This window comes from Thermobia domestica, chromosome 5 (genome assembly GCF_964235325.1).
Source record: "Thermobia domestica chromosome 5, izTheDome1.hap1.1, whole genome shotgun sequence".
In the NCBI taxonomy this organism is placed as follows: domain Eukaryota; kingdom Metazoa; phylum Arthropoda; class Insecta; order Zygentoma; family Lepismatidae; genus Thermobia; species Thermobia domestica.
In genome coordinates, this window is record NC_137458.1 from 284,721,543 (window position 1) to 284,743,705 (window position 22,163).

The window sequence follows — 22,163 nt, forward strand, 5'->3', positions numbered from 1 at the left end:
GGAATTTCTAATTTGAGAAACCCTTCGGTAATAATCTCTAAGATTCAAATACCTAGAAGGAATCTCATTCTTATCAGGACCTGAATTTCCAAAATTTATCGAATTTCTATCATTATTTGAACCAGAACTCATTAAAGGCTCATTAAAAGTAACTTGCCTTTGATCTCGAAACGATTCATTCAAACTCCCAATATTAACAAATCTACTAAAATTATATTCATCCGCAGGTGACTGCGAACTACCTCCACATTCAAAATTATTAGCTCTCATAGCTGGTTGTCTAATATGAAAACTCCCTTGAGTTGGCGGAGTTAGTGACATATTCAACTGTCCAAAATCAGATCTAGTATCTGTTTGAAGATTACCAGTTCTATCTACCGTTATCAATTCGGAATATTGCTCCGGAATATCAATACTGACATACTCCATCGGATCACACATAAGTATTATTATAGAACAATACAAATATAAATAGAACATAAATAATATAATTATAATACATACAAAATACAATACTAACTACGAACACTACTGCGACCCAGACTTTTTTGACCAAATGGAAATAATCCTATTAATACCTTGCTTCACCTTAATTCAATTTATTAAACATACTAGTTTTCTTATATGAACCATAAGTTATAATTATCAATCACGAATTTAATTCTGAAATGCAAAAGCAAGATATAAACTACCATAAAAAAAATTTTAACAACGGACTTGGAATACTTACAAAACAAAAAAAAAAATTAAGAGGACTTACCAAACCAAACAAAAAATTTTAGAGCGGACTTACAATTCAAACCCAAAAATTTTAGAACGGACTTGGGCTGTGTTTCAAATGTGTAACGCACCCATCCGTACCCTAGCGGACAAGGTGGGAAAAACCAATCCAGCCTGGCCTCAGAAGGGGCTTCACACGAGCAAGCATCCGGATAGCTCAGGCTGTTATTTCAATTCGGAAATCCAGAGGAGTAATAGTTCACAATTTAACAGTAAATATATATTTATAAACAAATAACAACACAACCAATTCAGGAATAAACGTTTATTATAAATAAATTACAATAATTAATTTGTCTTCTCGCTGCCAAGTCAAATCTGAATTCAATAATTATTTTGTTTCTCAGTTTGAGAAAAGAAAAAAATTAATATAATTCCAAAGAATCGTCCGCTGAATCGTAAATCTTCAAAATTAAATAATAAAGCAAATTCTCCAGTCAAGTCAGGAACCTCTAAGTTTGACGCAAATATTCGAGGCCAGTCAAGGACCTCTCATACTTAACTCTAATATGAATACTCAAGGCCAGTCCAGGACCTCTCTTGTCTAGTACTAATATATTCCTTTCTTCTAAAAATAAGAAATAAAATCGTACCTTTATTCGAGTGAAGTTTTCCTTTCTTTCAAACCGAAGATCAAGTTTCATAAATACTTATCATAAAAAGAAATTATTTTTATTAATTTGTAGCAATTTAGTTTAAAAATGGAAATTTCCCGATGAAAAACAACCGCAAATAACTTTACTACATTTAATTGAATGCGCTGCAACATCGAAACATATCAAACATAAACCGGTCAAACAAACTTCAAACAGCACGAACAAGTCAAACGAAGTTTAACTTTCTAGAAGAAGAGAATTAAATTTTACTATCAATTCTTCAGCATTCAAAAACAGCATTAATAAGCCTTTCGGATTTTACTCTTTGAATCAAAAACATGAAATTCAGACCTGTAACGAACATAGGGTAAATAACACATTTCAAAGGTTTCGGGTACAATCCCTCCACCTTTGTTCCCCTGGATTTGCCGAGCTTATTCGCGATAATTATATTCCGCTGATTATCTAACCAAATGGAATCCAACAAGACAACCCACAGAAAACACAGAATGGACGTAGACAAACAATCTAATAGAAAAATTGAAAATTAACTCACCTCTGAAAATCCAAGTTTTTACCTCTACCTTTTTGTAGTTTCTCTGACCTCAATCGTCTCGGACTCTCTTATCAAAACAAGAATAATCCACTGTAAGGTGAGGATATGCTCAGGATTCAATTTAAATGATCCCAATTCAATAAGAAACTCAAATGAGAAAATGGGACGTGGATCCACAATTTCCAATATTCACGAATTCGAGCAAAATTGCAGAAACAATTATAATTACGTGATTCTGAATATTACTCACGCACCTTTCTGTAATTTGCTTACTAATAGAAGCAGAGAGAGCTATACCAAGCCTCCCTTCCAACACTCTTATCGATTTTCCAAGTAACACTAATTTCACTAATTTTGCCGAAAAACTCAAATACACGAAATATTGCAGTAAATGAAATATCACTATAATCATAATCCTCGCTTGTAATGAATATTCTTATTTCTTTCAATAACACACTCTTCTACAAACGAAGACTTCAATACAAGAAACGTGCACCAACACGAAACGTCCATTTAGATTCGTAATCCATTCGAACAACTGAATCCTTCCAGATGTTACCCGTTCGCAGAACACAGCCCAAGTCAGCTAGCCGAGGCCAGCTGCTTGCGGCCGCAAAGCTGTGACCATGCGCAGTCAACGACCAGCGCATAAGCCAAGACCTTGATATTTCTCGGTTACGAAAGGCTAAGGAAATCTTCTCACAAGCGTTATTTTTACATTCTATTCTTTCTCTCTTAATTTTTTTAAAAAAATTCGAAGATGATATTTCTTTTATATAAGCTTATGTCTCCATCGTAGATTTACATTTTTATTTTTTTTTATAATTTCTTTTTTTTTCCGTGACTTGTAACGGGCACGTTACAAAACAGAGCTGCTGGGAATGGACTGAGCTCATATCTCAAAACATGCTCCAGAGAAAGGTCTCCAGTTTTTAATATAACCAAAAATCGCTGATAGAGAAGAGCAGGATCAAGTTTCAGTCTTTGTCAATTTTAATGCTCGACTCGTCGGCAAGAGTTTTTGCACGGTCTTTTCGTTTAAATGATATATCAAAGAATGGCTTCTCGACCATATCTTGTACAATATTTTTCCAAACAATCTCTGAATTATGCACATTGACATCGTCTTTGGCAACTACACCCGTAACAATGTTTCTCAAAGAAGGGTCATATTACTACGTTTTTTAAATCGCACAATAAACTACACAACAGTAATATAATAAAGCAAAAAGCTACAGTTCAGTAAACGAATATGCTCGAAAATAGGGTAAACATACGAGAAAAATACTCAATTGGTTGTATTAAGCGCAAATTGGAGCAAAGTTACTTTGCGCCTACGAAATATATTCTAAGACCCTAACAAAATGTGGACACCAACGTTACTTTTATATAATGAAAACTATGTGAGTTCATTATAGGATGTTATTCAGCGCTCTCGATACTACAAAAAACCGTTGAGAAACCTTTTGTAGGAATTTTTTAGGGTTAATCCGTATTTTGACGGCCATCTTAAACGCAATCTTGAAAATCGGGGTTTTCCGGTGATCATACTTGGGTAAACTTTCGTATGTTATTCAGCGCTTCCGATGCTACAAAAAACCGTTGAGAAACCTTTTGTAGGAATTTTTTGAGGGTTAGGTGTTTTTTTTTTTTCATATCTGCAGCCGCCTATAGGGCAGTCTTCGTTGTTCGTTCTGATCACTTTATAATCGTTTCTAACGGTTCAAACACTCAAGTAATTGACAACTTTAGCATGGCAATTGTTAGCCTTTTAAGTGTTTACATTATGTAAACCCTGATAAAGCAGTAAAAGGAGCACAATTTCAGTTGAAGAAATTTCAGTTTCAGCTGGTAGATGTCACAACTGGATTTTGTATCTTCTCAAGTCGGGATTGGTAATTTCTAACATTCTATAAATTTGGTCAATAGTTGGCAACGCGATGTTGATAACTATCACTAAAATCACCAGAAATAGCGATGTTAACACATTGACTCAGGTAACGAACTCCTTCGATATATTCGGTTGAACTGTGTTTTGTAGGAAGAAATATAATATAAGGACTAAAAACATTTTTCAAAAAGATCTTTCATTTTAGTGTTAACGTGCGGTCTAATGAACGAACATACTAACATTCCAAATTTACTTGGACAATCCTAAAAATGAATATTTATCAAGGCTGTACCTCCATTATCATCTTTTACTTTCTTCCTACTTGTTAACATTATCTACAAAATCAACAATTACGCTTATTTATCTGCTCTAAATTTGTATTAGTCACAACGATGTTATGATGAATATATATAACACCAATCTAAAGTGGGAACATACACAACACTTCACCTGTTACGAAAACCATAACTAGTTAAGCCGTTAGAGATACATACCGTCTATATTTGAAAGCAGTTGTAAATTTGGTCATTTTAAGTGAAACATCAAGAACTCCCTCTTAGTTGGTCAGAACCATGTAACTGAAGCGAGGTTTTGCTCCTGACTTGCCTGGAGAGCCCGCCACTGCAGTTCTATGTTATGCAACGGTAAATATGCACCGACAGCGGTTTGAAGTTTTTGCAGCACGCCGACCGACACCAAACGCAATTGTCTTTCTATGTTCTTGCTAAAAAGACTTGTTCCTTCCAACGGCAGGAGTGTTTTCGGGACGTTACTTTCTTGTATTCTCTCATAAAGGACGTTACGAAAATCTTATTCATTTTTCACTCTTCCATAATTCAACTTCGTTCAGCCTGTAAATTCAAGGAGGAAGTTTGCAGTGTCTCTACTTAAGGGCGTCGATCCTGGGGGGCCCGGGCCATGCTCATGTGCCCCCCTATATGTTTATGAATATGTAATTTTATATGGATTTTTCTTGTTATATGTATTGTTTTATGAATGGACCCACCAAAGAGTTACAGAGAAATCGACACCTTTGTCTCTACCTTGTTTGATAGTGATGCCTTTATTCACGTCAGGAATTTCAAGAAAACTCCCATTTTGCGTTGCTGGTTATTACTTTGCTAAAATGTGTCACATTGCCCTATGTTCGCATTTTAGAGAGATATTTATCTCTTCATCCCATTTTGGCCGACATAAAAGAAAATGTATAACCTACTTTTGATTACTTTATTCAATCCAGAATTTTTTGGAAATTCCATTCCACATTGTTAGGTATAGGCTTGCTAAAATGTGTCATATTAATCTATATTTCCGATTTACAGAGATGCTTATCCTTATCATCCCCCACGTTGGCCGATAAGAAAAACATGTATGTCCTACTCTTGATTTGTTTATTGAATCCAGGAGTTTCAAGCAAATTTCCATTGTGCATTGCTGGTTAAGGACATTTCTAATATGTCATATTGCACTATTTTCACACATTAAGGGAGTGTTTACTATCTTCATCCCCCACGTTCGTCGATAAAAAAATGTCCTCTTTTTGATGTCTTTATTCACTGCGGGAATTTAAAAAAAAAACATTGTGTGTTGCTAGTTATGGCCTGGCTAAAATGAGTCATATTTTCCTATGTTCGCAATTTATGGGTGTTTACCACTTCATTCTCTACTTAGGCTTATATAAAAATAGGTATGTAAAACGTTTTATTTGTTTATTCTCTCCAGGAATTTCAATTAAATTTCCATTGTGCGTTACTAGTTATGGCCTTCTTAAATGTTTCTTATTTGCCTATGCTCGGAATATACAGGGGTGTTTGCCCCCTTCATCCTCACGTTCGCTGATATAAAAAACGTATGTATTACTTTTGATTCCTTTATTCGCTCCAGGAGTTTCAAGCAAATTTCCATTGCGCGTTTGTGGTTATGTAGTTGTTAAAATGTGTCATATTGCCCTATGTTCACATTTTAGGAGCGTGCTTATTATGAAAAAAAGCACATTTGTCGTACTTTTGATTCCTTCACTCACTGCAGGAATTTTAAGAAAATTTTCAATGTGTTTTGGTAGTTATAGCACTGCAAAAATGTGTCATTTTGCTCGCATTTTAGATAGGTATTTGCCACTTCATCCCTATTTTGTCCGATATAAAAATAAAACAGTATGTCCTACTTTTGATTCCTTTATTCAATCCAGAAGTTTCGAGAAAATTTGCATTATGCATTGGTAGTTACGTCTTTGCTAAAACGCGTCATATTTCCCTATATTCGCACTTTACAGGGCTGTTTACTGATTTCATCCACCACGTTGGCCGATATAAAACACATATGTCCTATGTCCTACTTTTGATTACTTAATTCACTCCAGGAGTTTCAAGCAAATTGCCATTGTGCGTTGCTAGTTATGGATTTGCTAACATCTGTCATATTGCCTTGTGTTCTCACTTTATAGAGGGGTTAACCTTCTTCATCCCCCACGACTAATGTAAAAAAAAAACATGTATGTCCTACTATTAATTCCTGTATTGACTAACGGTGTTTCAAGCGAATTCCCATTATACGTTGCTAGTTATGGCCTTTCTAAAATGTGTCATATTACCCTTTGTTTGCACTTTAAGACTGTGTTTACTACCTTCATCAACCACATTCTTCGATATAAAAAAAGACGCAAACACACATATGTCTTACCTTTGATTTCTTTATTCAGTGCAGGAGTTCAAGGAAATTCACGTTGTGCGTTGCTAGTTATGGCTTTCCTAAAGTGTGTCATATTGCCCTGTTTGAAATTTAGAGGGGTGTTTCCCCATTCACTCACCATGTTGGCCGACATAAAGAAAACAGTATGTCCTACTTATTATTCCTTTATTCACTCCAGGAGTTTGAAGCAAATCGCAGTATGGCATTTGAAAAACTTTGTTGGTAAGGAATCTATTTTGCCTAAATTTTAAATTGAGAAACACTAAGATATTATGCTTTTATGCATTACACGAAGGAACTACCGTTGATTGAAAAAAGCTGAGTTGGTGAACTTCGCCTAAGTTAAGTGTAAACTTAATAATTTTTGAAATGCATTTAGGTTTCGATGTAGCCTTAGTGTTAGAAAATAAAGAGAGTAAAGTGTACTTTATTAATAATAAACAGAAAGTTGAATATTATGAACAAATTAATTATTTCGAGAAACTAAAGAATCTCTTGAAAATATCCTATATCAAGAAAACAAAAAATTGCCCTAGCCCTTTGGGGATCCTATGGTACAATTTGTACCATACGGGTATTTCATGGTACATTCCGTTATAATTCTCCTATTTGAGCTTTTTCGTCCGGTTTTTTTTTGTTTTGTTTTTTGTTTTTGTTTTCCAAGTCCAGATGCATTGTAAAAGACCTTACGTATGGTTTCACACCTTTCTGCGTCGAGACGTCATGATTCTAAAATACATATTTTCTTTTATTAAGCCTGTGTTCATTATTTTTTGGCCAGCCTATTTTTGAACGTAGAAGATTGAATTTTCACACAAACATTCAGTCCAGCGAGTAGTATTTACCGAATTTTTAATCAGATTTCTGCGTTAAACAGAGGGTTATCCAGAGGGGCAAAAGTTGAAAAAAAGGATATTTTTACCAAAAAAATCCCTTTCTTAGGATTTTCCCGCCTTAGATGCATGATGGAGACACATGAGTCATACCGTCTGAAAGGCAGTTCTATTCTAAAGAGAATGATTGGCGGATTATAATCCTAGGGTAATTAGAGATGTCTCAGGGAATTTTTACAAAATATCCTTCTGTATACGGGAATATGGTATATTGCCGGTATATATATTTTTGGCGGGCTTATTTTCCACCTAGAAGATTTAAATTGTGCATAAACGTTCAACACACCCAGTAGTATTTATCAGAACTTTTTCCGATCTCTGCATTAAAACAGAAGGCGTCCAGAGGGACTAAAAGTTGAAAAAAGGGATATTTAGACCAAAAAATCAATTTTTTCGGGATTTCCCGCCTTAGATACATGATGGAGACACGTGAAGCATACCGTCTGAAAGGCAATTCTATTCTAAAGAGAATGATTGGCGGATTATAGTCCTAGTATAATTAGGGATGTGTCAGAGAATTTTTATCAAAATATACTTCTGTGTAGGGGAATATGGGACATTGCCGGTATATACGTTTTTTGGCGGACTTATTTTTGCACCTAGAAGATTGAAATTGTGCACAATCATTCAGTCCACCGAGTAGTATTTAACAGATTTTTTCAGATTTCTGCGTTAAAACAGGGGGGGGGGTGCAGAGACTTTGAATAGTTAACCCACCCAAAAAAAATTAAAACTCGCTACCTGTTACAGTTTTCATTTTACAGTGATTAACTTTAAAACTGGAAATTCAAAATTTGAACCTCTATCGATTTCAATAGAAGCTTAATTTATTCTTGGAGCTCTGAATCAATTGTAAGAAAAGACTACGCAATACCTCTTACGGCTTGTGCTCTTGTTTCTGTCAACAGAAGAATGAACAAAAAAAAGTTCTCTTAGACTTCCCAAACTTTTGAACAACATTGTCTAATAATTATTATAGGGCTTATGTACAGTTACCTCTTTATCTTATTCAGATTTAGATAATTGTTCTGATAGTTATTGATTTTTTAAAATTAGCAACGAAGATCCTGAATATTATAATATTTTAAATCACTAATTAGCTAAGTATAGATAGGAAGATAACTTATGTTGGACGACGAATAACAAGAAAAAATTCAAGCATTCATAAATATATATAAATAGAGACTTCAAAACAAGGTAAAGCGTGAACTTTTACGAACTACGTTCACGACACGTAGGCTAATCATAATGAATGAATTTAACGATCGGATAAAATGAGAGTTAAAGAGAAAGTCCAAGGTAATCTATTCATTGTGCTTGTCCAACACAAAGTCGAAATTGCGCGAGCTAGGATACAACTTGGAACAGCACGTGCTAAAGTTGAAATCTGTGCCACTCAACCGCTACTGCCGAAGTAGTGACTTGCAAGCAGATGTTAAAATATTTCGAGCTTAAACACATTACAAGTACCCTTTATTATTATTATTATTATTATTATTATTATTATTATTATTATTATTATTATTATTATTATTATTATTATTATTATTATTATTAATATTAATATTATTATTATTATTATTATTATTAGTAGTAGTAGTAGTAGTACTAGTAGTAGTAGTATTTTGAAGATAAAATAATATTGTTGTTAATAACTATGATAAATTATCTGACGATATTTTGGGCAATGTGTGGAGATAAGTACAACACGCACATTTTTGAAATTTGCAAGTTGAACGTCTACCTCCTATTTTAGGTTAAACTACTTCAGACCACATCCATTGCAGTTCTATTTAATGTATAATCTGAGTAATTTAATGTATTTATTTTACTTTCTTAGAAACATATTTGTTGATACTATGATAATTAACCAAGATATCCATAACCTTCGACTCCAGCGTGAAGATTGCCGCCAACTCTTCTCACAATGGCATTAAATCCATTGATGTCATCAGCTCCGTATGTAACAATTCTTCGACTGCCATCAGGTTCAATAAGGCTGTATTGTCCTCTGACGACTGGACCATCACGAACTTCAGTTTGTTGTTTGTTGTCTCATGTGAGGCCATCACTCACTGCGTAGACAAATTGGTATCGTGGGTAAGCCTTAAAAGGAAATAATTACAAGTATTATCGTCATAAATGACTATTATTACAAGTGTTATCACCATAAAATATTACATACAGACGACAGTAAAATTACAATTGTCTCTTTATTATTGTCTCTTGTGAATCTTCTTACTGCTATTCCCTGTCCTGCACTGCGTTTAGTTTTCTTTTTCTTTCTTTTTTGTATTTTTTAAGATTTTAGGTTATGTCTCCGTTTGGCACGCTTCACTGCACCATTCCAATAAATGTTGCGAATTTTAGGGCAACACCTCACACATAGAGTTCTTTTTTGGAAGCAAACACCTGGGGTATCTTCCTTTCCTATTCCAGGTTCTTTGGACCTGACTTTCGTCCAGTTGGGATCTGTCGTTGAAGGTACATTTACGATATTTTCTAATTGCCATTTGCACTGCACCAACACTTACCTCTTCCAGTTTTGACTGCTGTCTGTAGGCTAGTCCTTTAGTAGTACATCATTTGCTTTAGACGGATTTTCTCTTCTCTGCAGAATGCCTCCGCATTTTCCTTCATATTCAAACTTTCAACACAGAAACTGCACCTACTGCTTTATCATTTTCACATGACTAAATGCTATGCTATGGCAGGTATATGCTCACTCCTGTCATCTATTTTATAATGGAAAGTTGTATTCATATTAAACGATACAAGCTTTAGAAGTTATTAATTTCATTATGTAATTAAATGTAAAATAACTATTCAAACTGTAGTTATCCTACTAGCTGTAATATAAGAGAAAATGTTGATGTAGGTAAACTCTTTTCCATCTATTTTTTATACGTTTATAACAGATATATTACTTCATGTGTTGTTTAGTCATTGGTGTATAAGAAGAACAAAATAGTTTTTGTTTACAGTTCAACTAGAACTCTAGGTTCTGCATTAAAGAAAAAAAGGTATTTAACAAAATTTTGAGCATTAACAGGTTATTTAAAGCTCTAAGCTCTTAACTCTGAATGTACTCTTCTTTCAAGTTTAGTTTATTTGTTGCGCTAATTATATCTTGTGTAATACGTAACCAAATTACTGGTTCTTGTATATTACCATTATATAGTATATATATCTTAACGAGTAAATAATCCATTGCTCTCCTTAAACGTCTTTACATTAAAATGTAAAATACTTCTATTGTTACTGAATGCAGATTAAGAGTTTTATCTACGATTTATATATATATATATATATATATATATATATATATATATATATATATATATATATATATATATATATATATATATATCAATAGTAATCGAAAGGAGTGTAATGAAACTTCTACGATTCGACCCAATCAACCCTTGCTTGTATGCTAAATCTTTTAAAACATTTGTATGATTTTAATGAAGCTTCGAATATAACTTTTCTTAAATACATGAAAAGTAACTGTTGTCTTTATTATTGCAGTTTGATAAGAATAAGTGGGTAAAACTGAAAAAAAAAATACACACTAGTGTTCATTTCCACTATGGTGGAATCCATAAAAGAATTTTGAAGTTTAAACTATGTAAACATTATTCAATTTTGATATAATCTGACGAAAGTACTTTTATGTTACTATCATTATCCCCATTTGCTATTCTTGTACTCAGTCAATGATAAGTGGTTAAATTGATATTGGGTCTCCCCAAAATTGAAAGTAACCTTATTTAAAAATGAATAACCGCATAATAATTTTGCTGTGTCGAATTCCGAACACATTTTATATTTTGTGGTATGCGATGTACATATTGTTTGAGAGTTTCCAATCATTTATATTTGTTCAGTCTAAATTTTCGCAGAAATAGTAATACAAAGTAGTAACTGGATCCAATTGGCTAAGGATAGAAGTCAGTGGAGAGCTTTTGTGCATGCGGTATTGAACCTCCGTGCTCCATAGGCCATAGAATTAGTTAGTTAGTTAATTGAGCCTAAATTGTGATCATTTCAAATATTGCAACACGCTTTCGGTCCTTCATCTACAAGGGTGGCAACAGTGCACCAATATGTAAGTACATTCAGATTATTTTAGGTTATTGGACTGCTTTTTTTGGTATATTAAGTGGTTAGGCTTGATAGTCAATATTAGGTAACCAACCAGGTCCCCAAACATCTACATAACTGAAAATCATCTTCGGAAGTTGTTCTGTCTGCATTCTGCAAAACATAAACGTTTTAGCTGTAAAACACAGCACATTTTAGCGATTTGTTCAGCCATGCGATCAAGTAACGAGATAATAACAGTAACGAAGTAATTTAAGGTCTGCTGTAAAAGTGTATTTCTTCTTGAGTAAATACATAATTTTTCATTGTGTTCAGATTGAGATAATAGATTCTGATACGCACAACACTCTCATAAATTCTACACTATTGAAATTTTTACAGAAAGTTTATTTCCTTCTCAATAGGTTATTGTTTCAAAACTATCTCTTAGAGTAGATATTCGGAACAATAAACTTCGGGGAGAAACTTCAGACCCACTTTATGACAACATTCATTACAGTATTGTATTCTAATGTGTCCAATTTTATAACCTTTATTAAAGCGGTATTTTCTATGGGTTGTCAGAAAATTACACAATCTAAATTGGGCAGACTAAATTACATCCAACAGTGGCTATTTAAATAACAAGGCAGCCGGCCTACTTTTCAGAGGAAAATTTACACCATTACCTGTTCTTTCGTATGAAAATCTAAAATTTGTAAAAAAAAAAAAAAAAAAAAAAAAGGTTTAGTCTAGTTGCTCTGACCAAAATCCAATCAAATTAACATAAATATTTTTTTATGGCTGAAAAGTGTCATGCAATATGAAAGAAAATATAATTCTTTTTATCCTAATTTAAAATGAGGAAGACAGTTAAAGAAGGCAATAATTTTTCTGTACTTCCATATCTCAGAAAAGATAGCTATGTAAAGAAAAAGATACAACGTTCTTCTTTCCAATTAACCTTATGTTTGTTTAGGGTTCCGAATAAACCAAATATTTAAACTTGAGGATGACCCAGGTATAAAGTATTTCAAACATTTAAAATAATATATATATATTGTTGATTGTTTTGGCAGTAAAGCAATAAAACAATATAAGAAAACGAATGGGCATGCACAGTAGTAGCCCATTTGTCTGGTATTCCCGAGGTCTCAGGTTTCATCCACAAGGGGTCATTAATTGGAAATAATAACATAAAGAATCGCTGAGTTCGAAAACTGGTCACCTCCAGCGAAGCTATTTTGAGAGGAGAGACAAACAAAGCTACATTAGTCAAGATACATTTGGCACATAGAACTGTTTTCATTTTCAGACCGTAAAAAATGGCAGTTCTTTGGCTAGGAAATTAAAACAACCCTATATGTCAGATGTATATTGGCTGTTTGTGTCTCCTTTCAAATTAGCTTCGATGGAGATGACCGGTTTTAGAACTCAACAATTCATATGTAATGATCTTTCAGTGAAGGTTGTTATAAAGCCAACAAAAACAAGCACGACCGTAGGAATTTTCCAGAGAAAAAGAGATAAAGACAAACTTCTCTGCGTAAGAGGCTATAAAATTTTACATCCCTAAAATTTTGGATAAATTTCCCCATGTGGGAGTCCAAGGCACACCTTCTTTAACCATAATAGATCATATCTCCTCCACGTTATTAAATGATGGAATCCCAATTCAATGTGTACAGCCTGCAGCAAAAAACCTGCAACATGAGTTTATTGGGAAACTACGCCTAACAGCGCAGGGAATCAACATAACGTCTAAGTGTCACGAATCACGCCAAAAAAAAAAAAAAAAAAAAAAAAAAAATTGGCGTCCTCCCCTGCATACTTATTTTGAAACAAAAGACTTCGGCGTTTCAAAATTACCTTACATGCTCCTGTTGCAGATTTTTTGCTGCGCACTGTACAATCCCATTACAAAACCCAAAAACATTCTACTCAGAGTACCTTTCGAGGGTGAATGTGGGGAGGTTGGACTCAACAAACAGTATGGTGTAAGATAAACATTCGAAAAAAATCATCTTTTATTCCTGGAAGTACACTAAATTGTATAATCAAATATCTTCGTAGAGAATATGCACTCCACGGAGGCTCTCATTAATACGCCACTCTCAGAATTTAAAAGCGAAAAAAACATATGCTTAACAAATCACGTGGCTAAATAACAGGCAAAAGCCCTCTGTGGCACTTACGCTACAATCAAAATAACAGTATTACATGGATGTTTTTACAACGATGTAACATTGTAATGGAGGGGAACGAGCCAATCACTGGAAAGCTGAATATATTGCAAAAAGACACATTGTAATATAGTTGCCGTTTCTGTTCTATGGAAATCACTTTTGAAATCGAAAGTTGATTCAGTTCAGTTTTCGGTAGACTATAGAGGATAGCCATTTTATATTGACGTTTAATCGTTTGAAAAAATATTCCCGGTACATGTGACTGTTTTCCTTCTAAAGCGGCAAGTGTAGGAATAGGAAATGGCCAATTTGAATCACTTCCTATTTGAATACAGCCTTAATAGTGAAAATGGAATATATTCTTGGGACTCTGAATCGATTGCAAGAGACCACTTCTGAATATCAATTACCGCTTTTGCATTGATACCTGTGGGTAGACTAACAGACGAAAAAAAAAAAAACATTCTATAAGACTTCCCACTAATGGATAGCTTAATAAGGAAGTACACCAATTATTGTAATGTTTAACTTATTTCATTAATTTATTCACTTTTACACTATTATTTTCTCATTATTCATGTTAATTATTGACATTAATGTACATCCTAGATATTGTAGTATTGAAACTACCATCTAGCCAAGTACAGATCACAGCTCCTTCATGATTAAGCGGTTAAAGACCGCGCTTTTGGTGTGGAAGGCTGGGGATCGATTCCCAGCGGGAGCTCATGTGTTACGGATTCCACATAAAAATAGGTAACTTCTCATATAGCCTAGATGCTGAAAGGGACATTAAACTCCCAATCAACAACAACAACAAGTATAGATCACGACAGCCTTTCTCTTTCTGGCATAAAGAAAGAAAAAGTATCAAGAATGTATAAATACTAGTAGAAAGAGCCTACGAAAGATAGTGCTTTCAGTTTTATAGAATGTAGTTTAAAGGACACTGTGATGATGACAATTAATAAAATGATCGAATAAAGAAAGTGAGAGGAAACGGTAAAATCTCGAGAAATCCCTTGCACTCCTGTTCATCCACCCCAAAGCCCAATGATCGCCTAAGTTACTAGGGGGAATGCTCTACCATTGAGGAACTGCGATTTAAATAGCAAACGGCAAGGAGCTTCTTCATAGTTTAAGCACAATAGCAACACTAACCATTTTCATTTTCTTTTAATTTTTAATTTTCCATGACGAAATCATATAGCTGTCAATAACTATGAGAAATCGACTGACAAATTATTACAGCAGTGTAACATGATCAATTAATACAGAACATCAGGCACATTTTAAAAATTACCAGAATGAACGCCTTTTTCCTATTTCGGAACAGATTTCTACAGAGCACGCCAGTCGCAGTTCATAATGGAAATAAAAAAAAACTAATATCTATAACGATTAAGTTTATTTTTATTTCATTCTAGTACTCATTTGATTATGTTTATGATAATTATTAACCAAGATATCCGTAACCTCCAACTCCAGCGTGAAGATTACCACCAATTCTTCTCACAATAGCATTAAATCCATTGATATCATCGGCACCATATGTAACAATTCTTCGGCTGCCATCAGGTTCAATTAGACTGTATTGTCCTTTTACAACTGGTCCATCACGAACTTCAGTCTGTTGCTTGTTGTCTCCAGTAAGGGCATCACTCACAGCATAACCGAACTGGTATCGTGGGTAGGCCTTAAAATGAAATAATTACAAGTATTATCGTCGTAAGTGACAATTATTACAAGTTACATCATCATAAATTATTGGACACAGACGACAGTGAAAGTTACAATTGTATATTTTAAAATAATGATTGTCATAGGAAGTCTGTCATTATGGTGAAATGAAGAAAGTGGAAGAAGGAGATGATGAGAGATGAGTGAAATGGTGGAATGAAGAAAATGGAAGGAAACGGTGTTTGTCCTCGAGAAAACACACGAGCACGGTGTTTGTTCACCACAAAGTCCACACGGCACGAGCTGGGATCGAACCAGGGACTCCAAACACCGGAGGTGAACGCTCTTCCACTGGGCCACCTCTACCCCATATGATCATTTAGGTTTTATAGGTAAACTATACTAATTATCGGAAATTTTACAGTAATATATAATAATATTTAAAATAATGTTTCACCATTCCAAAAATAGAATCACTGAGTGTATCTTTTTATTAAAAAGGAACTTTGTATATACACTAATTTTATTTTCAATATTGTATGCACTTAGAAAAGGAGCTAATAAAATACAGCTAGATAAAAATTCGGAAGTGATTAAACGGTTAAAGCGTAAATCCCCAGAGATGGTGTGAGTCAAAGAGAACTTGGAACTTGGTCAGTAAACGCATGGACCACTGACCTGATTCATCGTGACCGACGACCCACCTTGATCCACTCTCATCCACGACACTCCATTCGCGATGACCCAACAGAACCCATTCTCCTCAACTGTGAGTCATGGTCTATAACCTCCTCTCTGCTGGCTAAAGATACAAGTATGTGGAACTATTACTGATCGGAGTTTGAATTTCTACTGTCAATCACTCAAGCACCACTGTGTTACAATACTGGGGATCTGATATTTACAATGTAAAGTGGTAAAGTGCTTGCCATGTTCAAAATTAGAATGAATTTCAATTTAGTTATCAATAATACTTATTTCCTTGTTGAATTTCAGATACTTTTGAGTGGAAAATAGGATGAAATATGGAAGTTTAGAAAAAGAAAAACGTAATGCGGGCCAATATAGTGAATTTCTACCATTTGCGATTTTAGTAATGCTATGAATGAAGAAGAAATTTATTTTTGGGAGGCTTAATAGTTTCCAGAAAACCGCTTCTCTCTAATTGTTAGTTTCGGCTCTATAGTGATAAGCATTAAAACAAGAAATGTTTAATTTCCACTGCTTCCGGTCAGTAGATCACATCCATTAACGAGCCCATAAGGGAGAATTACGTATTTTAAAAATGGATTGAAAAAAAAAACACAATTAAAAGAAATTGCAATCATTCATGAATTATCGTTAGGAGTAAAGGACTGACGTACTAATAAAAAAGGATTTGTATAAGTTCATCTCAATGATTCCAATGAAAATGTTAAAATAGTAAACACACTGTAGTAGTTTACTAAATATTGTCTCAGTTAATCTATATACGTGCCATTTATTAGTAAAATTTTACTGACAAGTAAAACTAGTAATTCTGGTCTAAAACACATTAATTAAACTATTTGGTTTACATTAGCCACTGAAAGTGTATGGCTTCTTTATTAGCAAGTCCCCGAAACAAAAATAATTGCTTTTGCGTGAAATTAGCCCACACTAAGGATTCACTTTAGAATATTAATATTATACAGTATTATCTGAATGTACTTGTTTCGTTGCGTGAGACCAACAATTGATGAAAAATCACGCCTCCAAATTTTGATAGGGACTAAATTTAACAAATTTGAGAATGTCACTATTCATATCGACGATTTCGAAAACTATGAACTGAAAAATAACTTCGGTCAAATTTAATATTTACTTTCCGCCTCTCCCCTCCAACTTTCATGCTGATGGGGGCTAAAATTGAACTTCAATGGCTTCAAGATTGTCACTATTCATTTATATCATTATTGTTGTGTTACCTAGTAAATTGTATTATGATATTTATTAGGTGTAAAAATAATTACCGATGGGGAAAATTACTCAATCAAAAGCAAATAATGCATTATTACCAAAAACACATTTGTCACGGGAACATGGATTCCATTAATGGAAGAAGCTTACGTATCTCAGACCACAAATTAAGCTGTAAATGGATGTTTTGTATAGCATTTACACTATGCTAGATGCTAAACTCCATGTAAACCAATACATGTTGAGAATAGTCAGGGAAATACAAACTATTGTTTTAAAAATATGATTCTATAATTCTGATTATTCCAAGAAATATGCAAAATTAAATAATGAACTATGGTTGAAATAATAAAAATATTGTATAATGTAGAAAACAACTATTCTAATTGAAACGAAATATATCAATTTAATTGAATTTGCAATAAAACATTAATGTCTTGTAAATGAAGTCCGAAGGTTGAAAATGATGAACGTACATCAATTTGTAAAAACAGTAATTCATGTAATTTCCATCAAATATTTAAAGTGTAAATTTTTGTCGTACTTACGTAATAATCAAGTCCTCCACCAATTCCTCCAAGAACACCAACTGCGTAAGCAGAGGATGCAAGAGCAATGAGAGCAAAGAGGATCTTGAAAACAAAAAAAAAAAAAAAAAAAAGAATATTTTGAGTCGAAATTAAATTTAATAATATATTTATATTGTAAACGTATCACTTCATAATTTGGAATAATATTTTAAAATTCATGTCCGTATACAATCAGCATAGCACATAAACACTGCATGAATGCTGGGCATTTTAATACCACGTTCAGATATTACTGGGAACAAATTTTCTAACAGTGCCGATTATAACTTATTATTCGACACTTTTGAAAGACTACTATATTAAAATACGTACAGCTGTTGCTCAAATAGTTTTCAAGTAATTTCGAAGCTCTATTACAAAATAATGACCCGTATAAGAGTTCTAGAAAGTAAACACATGTATAATTGTGAGAACCATTACATTGCACTGATGACACTTTTGTCATGGCATATTGCAGTTTTCAAATTGGCCATCACTGGTTTCCATGTGCTTCCACATAGAAAGAAAGAGTACGAAACAATATTATGTTGATCCAGTTGACACAAAGTGTGACTATAAAATATGTCACAGGACAAGATGTGTCGATCATCGACATGCATTGGAGAATAACAGTTCTTTATGGGAAGTATCGTGTAGATAGTTTTACAGTAATTGGTTGGGATGTTTCTGCACGTACTTAAACGTCATGGTGCGATAAATACTTTAGTCGACACAAAAGGCGGTTGGTGACCCGATATTAAGATATAAAGTATGTCATAACACGGGAACTAGTACTGGAATAAGAGTAGAATTGAGTAAAGTTTGTGTACGGTAAGAGCAGTAAAATGTATAAAACAGGAAGGGAAAATGAAATGAAATCTTTGAGTTTTACAACTCATGGTTGAGTTCTGCTAGCTATTTTAAAGGAGATGGTAATGAGAAAAAACGAAGAAATGGTGGAATGAATAAAGTGGGAGGGAACAGGAGAACCCTTCGAAACCCACGCATACGGCAGTTGTCCATCATAAAGCTCACTTGGCGCGAACTGTGATTGAACTAGGGACCCCATGCACCAGAGATGGACGCTTTAACACTAAGCCACCGCAGCCCAAAACAGGAAGGGATAGGCAAATTCAAATAGTTGCTTGAGCGCTATATATGTGAAGATCATGAGGTTCTTCAACAATATCGTAACTAGTAATGATAGCTAATAAATGATTTTGTGTGAAAAAATGCTGTATCACGAAAAATGATTGATTTCGTAAAAAAAAATTAAAACTTTAATATCTGCAGTAAATAAATCTTTGCACTTGCAGATACAGTCATGCTAATAATCTGTTACATTCATTGTATAGTCCTTTTTCTAATCTCTAGTAATTTTCATCAGATGGGTTATACTCTTCTAAAACACAAATGAAATCTTTAAGTTTTACGTCCCACACTTATACCGGTTAGATGATGAGAAATGAATGATCAGAAATGAATAAAATGGTGGAGTGAAGAAACTGGAGGAAACGGAAGAGCCCGGAGAAAACCCAGAGCATTTTGTTTGTCCACCACAAGGTACACACGGCGAGTGCTGGGATCGGACCAGCAAAACCAAGCACCTAAGGTGAAGGCTCTAGCACTGAGCCACCGCGCTCCCTACTCTTCTAAAACAGAAATCACGAACTAGATTATTTAACCCAAACATTTACTCTCTGGTATAGCTATTAATTCCTAACTGATGTTACGATTGAGAATAGCCTACGTTTTAATTTTACTGCCGTACATCTTTCTCAATTCAGTACATCTGGCGTCATTAGTTTATATACTTTCCAAACCTGATGGAGCAGCTGAGCGGACTTCGTTTCGATTTTGATAATGCAGTAAAACAGAAAGTCAAACTGTTTTCCTGTGTGGTACGATGAATAATTTACAGTAAGAGCATTACAAAACCGGTGACACCTTGGGAGACGTGTGTTGGTCATCTGAAAGACTTTCTGGAACTATAGTTATTGTGATATTTAGGATAAAGATCTGTATCCTACATATGTTTTAAGATTTCAATTATATTTACATAAAAAAAGCAGAAAGCATTTTTTTGTCATATTATGAATAAATAAAGAACCTGTACGTTACACCTTTAATTGAAAACGTTACTAGCAGTAAACATGCTAAAAGACAGCGTACAATAACGCATATATTTTCTTCCTAACACAAGTCTTATACAGTGCTGCTTTAAATATGCCTTTTAGTCCCATGTCATGAGTCAGGAATAAACATTTGTGAAGTATGAAGATATAACTCGTAACCTTATCGCTTTTAACAGGATGGAAGGAACATAATGATTTCTTTGTTTCTGTAAGTCTGAAACATTCTTGTAAAATGTATTGGTAATCAATAAAGATTTTAAGTTTTATGAATAAAGATAATGAGATTTGCCACTAAAATATATCTTTTTCATCGATATATTTTATTCCATGAATTCCATCCACTCGAAAAACGATCATTTTGTCTATGAATCACTGGGAAACAATTCAATCATATGAAACTAATTTTGTAATCCGTTATCACATACAGCCAGGGTGCCAATTACCGGGGGGGATGAGGGGGATTTTCATCCTCAATCACATTTTGTTCCCCCCCAAAGAAGTCAGCTGAAGTATCCCCACCGGGGATGCTCGCTTTCCCCCCTCAAACTATGCTTAGTGTAACTCCAAATTTCAGTGATTTTTGTTATTTCTTGTAAATTTAATCTTCTAGCTGTATTTCGAAATGATCGATGTAAACTGTTCAGCTTTGGTCATTTCTACTTACCACCTAATTACCCACTATTTTCAACGTTGTTTAGTAGAACTATATTATTATGACTACGGTTATTACTTGCAACTGTACCTTCGTACCCTTCAGTTCGTCATCGTTTGTGAATTTGAATGTACTAATTGCGTATAACAAAGCCACATATAGATTTATAAATGTTCTTAGCGGTTTGCCAAAAAGAAGTAAACAAATAGCTTTTTCTACCATACTTGGCGAAGTTCGGATATGTCTTATTCATCCTCTATATTTGTATCGATTATCATCTTATTTTAATTTTTGTTATAACATGTTATTTTATTTTCCAGTGTACTCTTTGTTAGCACATGGTCTTCATTCCCTAGTAGGTTGTGTGTATGCAACTCAAAAGTTGCATTTAATTTGTGATAATTAGCATAGTAATCACTGCTTTTACAGTTTACGGAAATGAACTTTTGAAACTGTACTCAAAATCTGAGATATAGGTATTCTCTCGTAAGTATATGTTAACGTACATGCTGGGGGATACGCTCCTAGTGAGCAGACATGTTAATGAAGGTGATTTTTAGGTGATAAGCGAATAATTCAAGATTTGTTTCAGCATTTGTTAATACGACTGGTTCTCCGTGTCATTGTCCGTGTCTGTATAAGCATTTCAACTGGAGCGGTATTTTTTTTTTTTTTTTTTAAGTTAACCCTTCATTTTTCCATCTTTTCGCTGTACAGTTTGCTGTCCACGCAATTAATGTTGTCTGAAAAACTTCAGTGTAATGTTTTACTTTATTTGAAAAATGTAGCCCATAGTGAATCAACTCATCTTCGACCTAAGAGTAAAGTAATTTTTAAGTGTTGACTTTCCGTGCCCATCACGGAATCGATATTTGGAGAAAAAAGTCGTGATGAGCACAGCTTTAGCGGGAAGTAGAAGCACAAGCTCGAAATTTGAATTGAGAGATTTTAAATATTTGGCCTTCGATTTGACCTTGATGTGAGAAATCGGGACCAGCAACAATCCATTTTTTATTTGATAGGCTAATATCTAGATTTTCTTTAAAAAAAGAAAACAGTCCGGTTTAACTGATAATTTTAGTGGTTTTCACAAGGCTGAAGTAGGTTTCTTTTCGCAACCTGTATGTATTAATGCAAAGTGGAAGCTTTCAATATGAGTGGAAAAATTAACATATGCTTGTGATCATGGCTATCGCTCGAGCCAAATTATTAACTAAATAAACCTTAGAGAGCTACGGGGACAAGAGTGAGTACAACATTAAAACACGTTAAGAAAGGTTTAGTGGGGTGTGTGTATGTCAGACAATATATATGTGCATAGTTATTGTCCGTAGATTTATTAAATTAATAAATCTCTCATTTATTGCAGGACACACACACACACACACACACACATATATATATATATATATATATATATATATATATATGGGGGTAAGGCATTTATTGTCTCATTTTGAAATTTGAACCTTCAGACTATGTCCTTTGGCCTAATTTTATCCCCCCCAATATA

At 34.0% G+C, this 22,163-nt stretch overlaps 1 protein-coding gene across 1 annotated transcript in view; it reads right to left on the bottom strand.

Annotated features, from left to right (window-relative positions):
• Positions 1-16,043, bottom strand: part of LOC145685556 (uncharacterized) — a 28,943-nt gene extending 12,900 nt beyond the window's left edge. The window contains exons 1-2 of the mRNA XM_081757952.1: positions 16,035-16,043; positions 15,138-15,372 (exon numbers count right to left, since the gene is read on the bottom strand). Of these exons, the coding sequence (XP_081614078.1) occupies positions 15,138-15,372; positions 16,035-16,043 (244 nt within the window). The remainder of the gene's footprint in view (positions 1-15,137; positions 15,373-16,034) is intronic.
• Between the last annotated feature and the right edge of the window lie 6,120 nt (positions 16,044-22,163).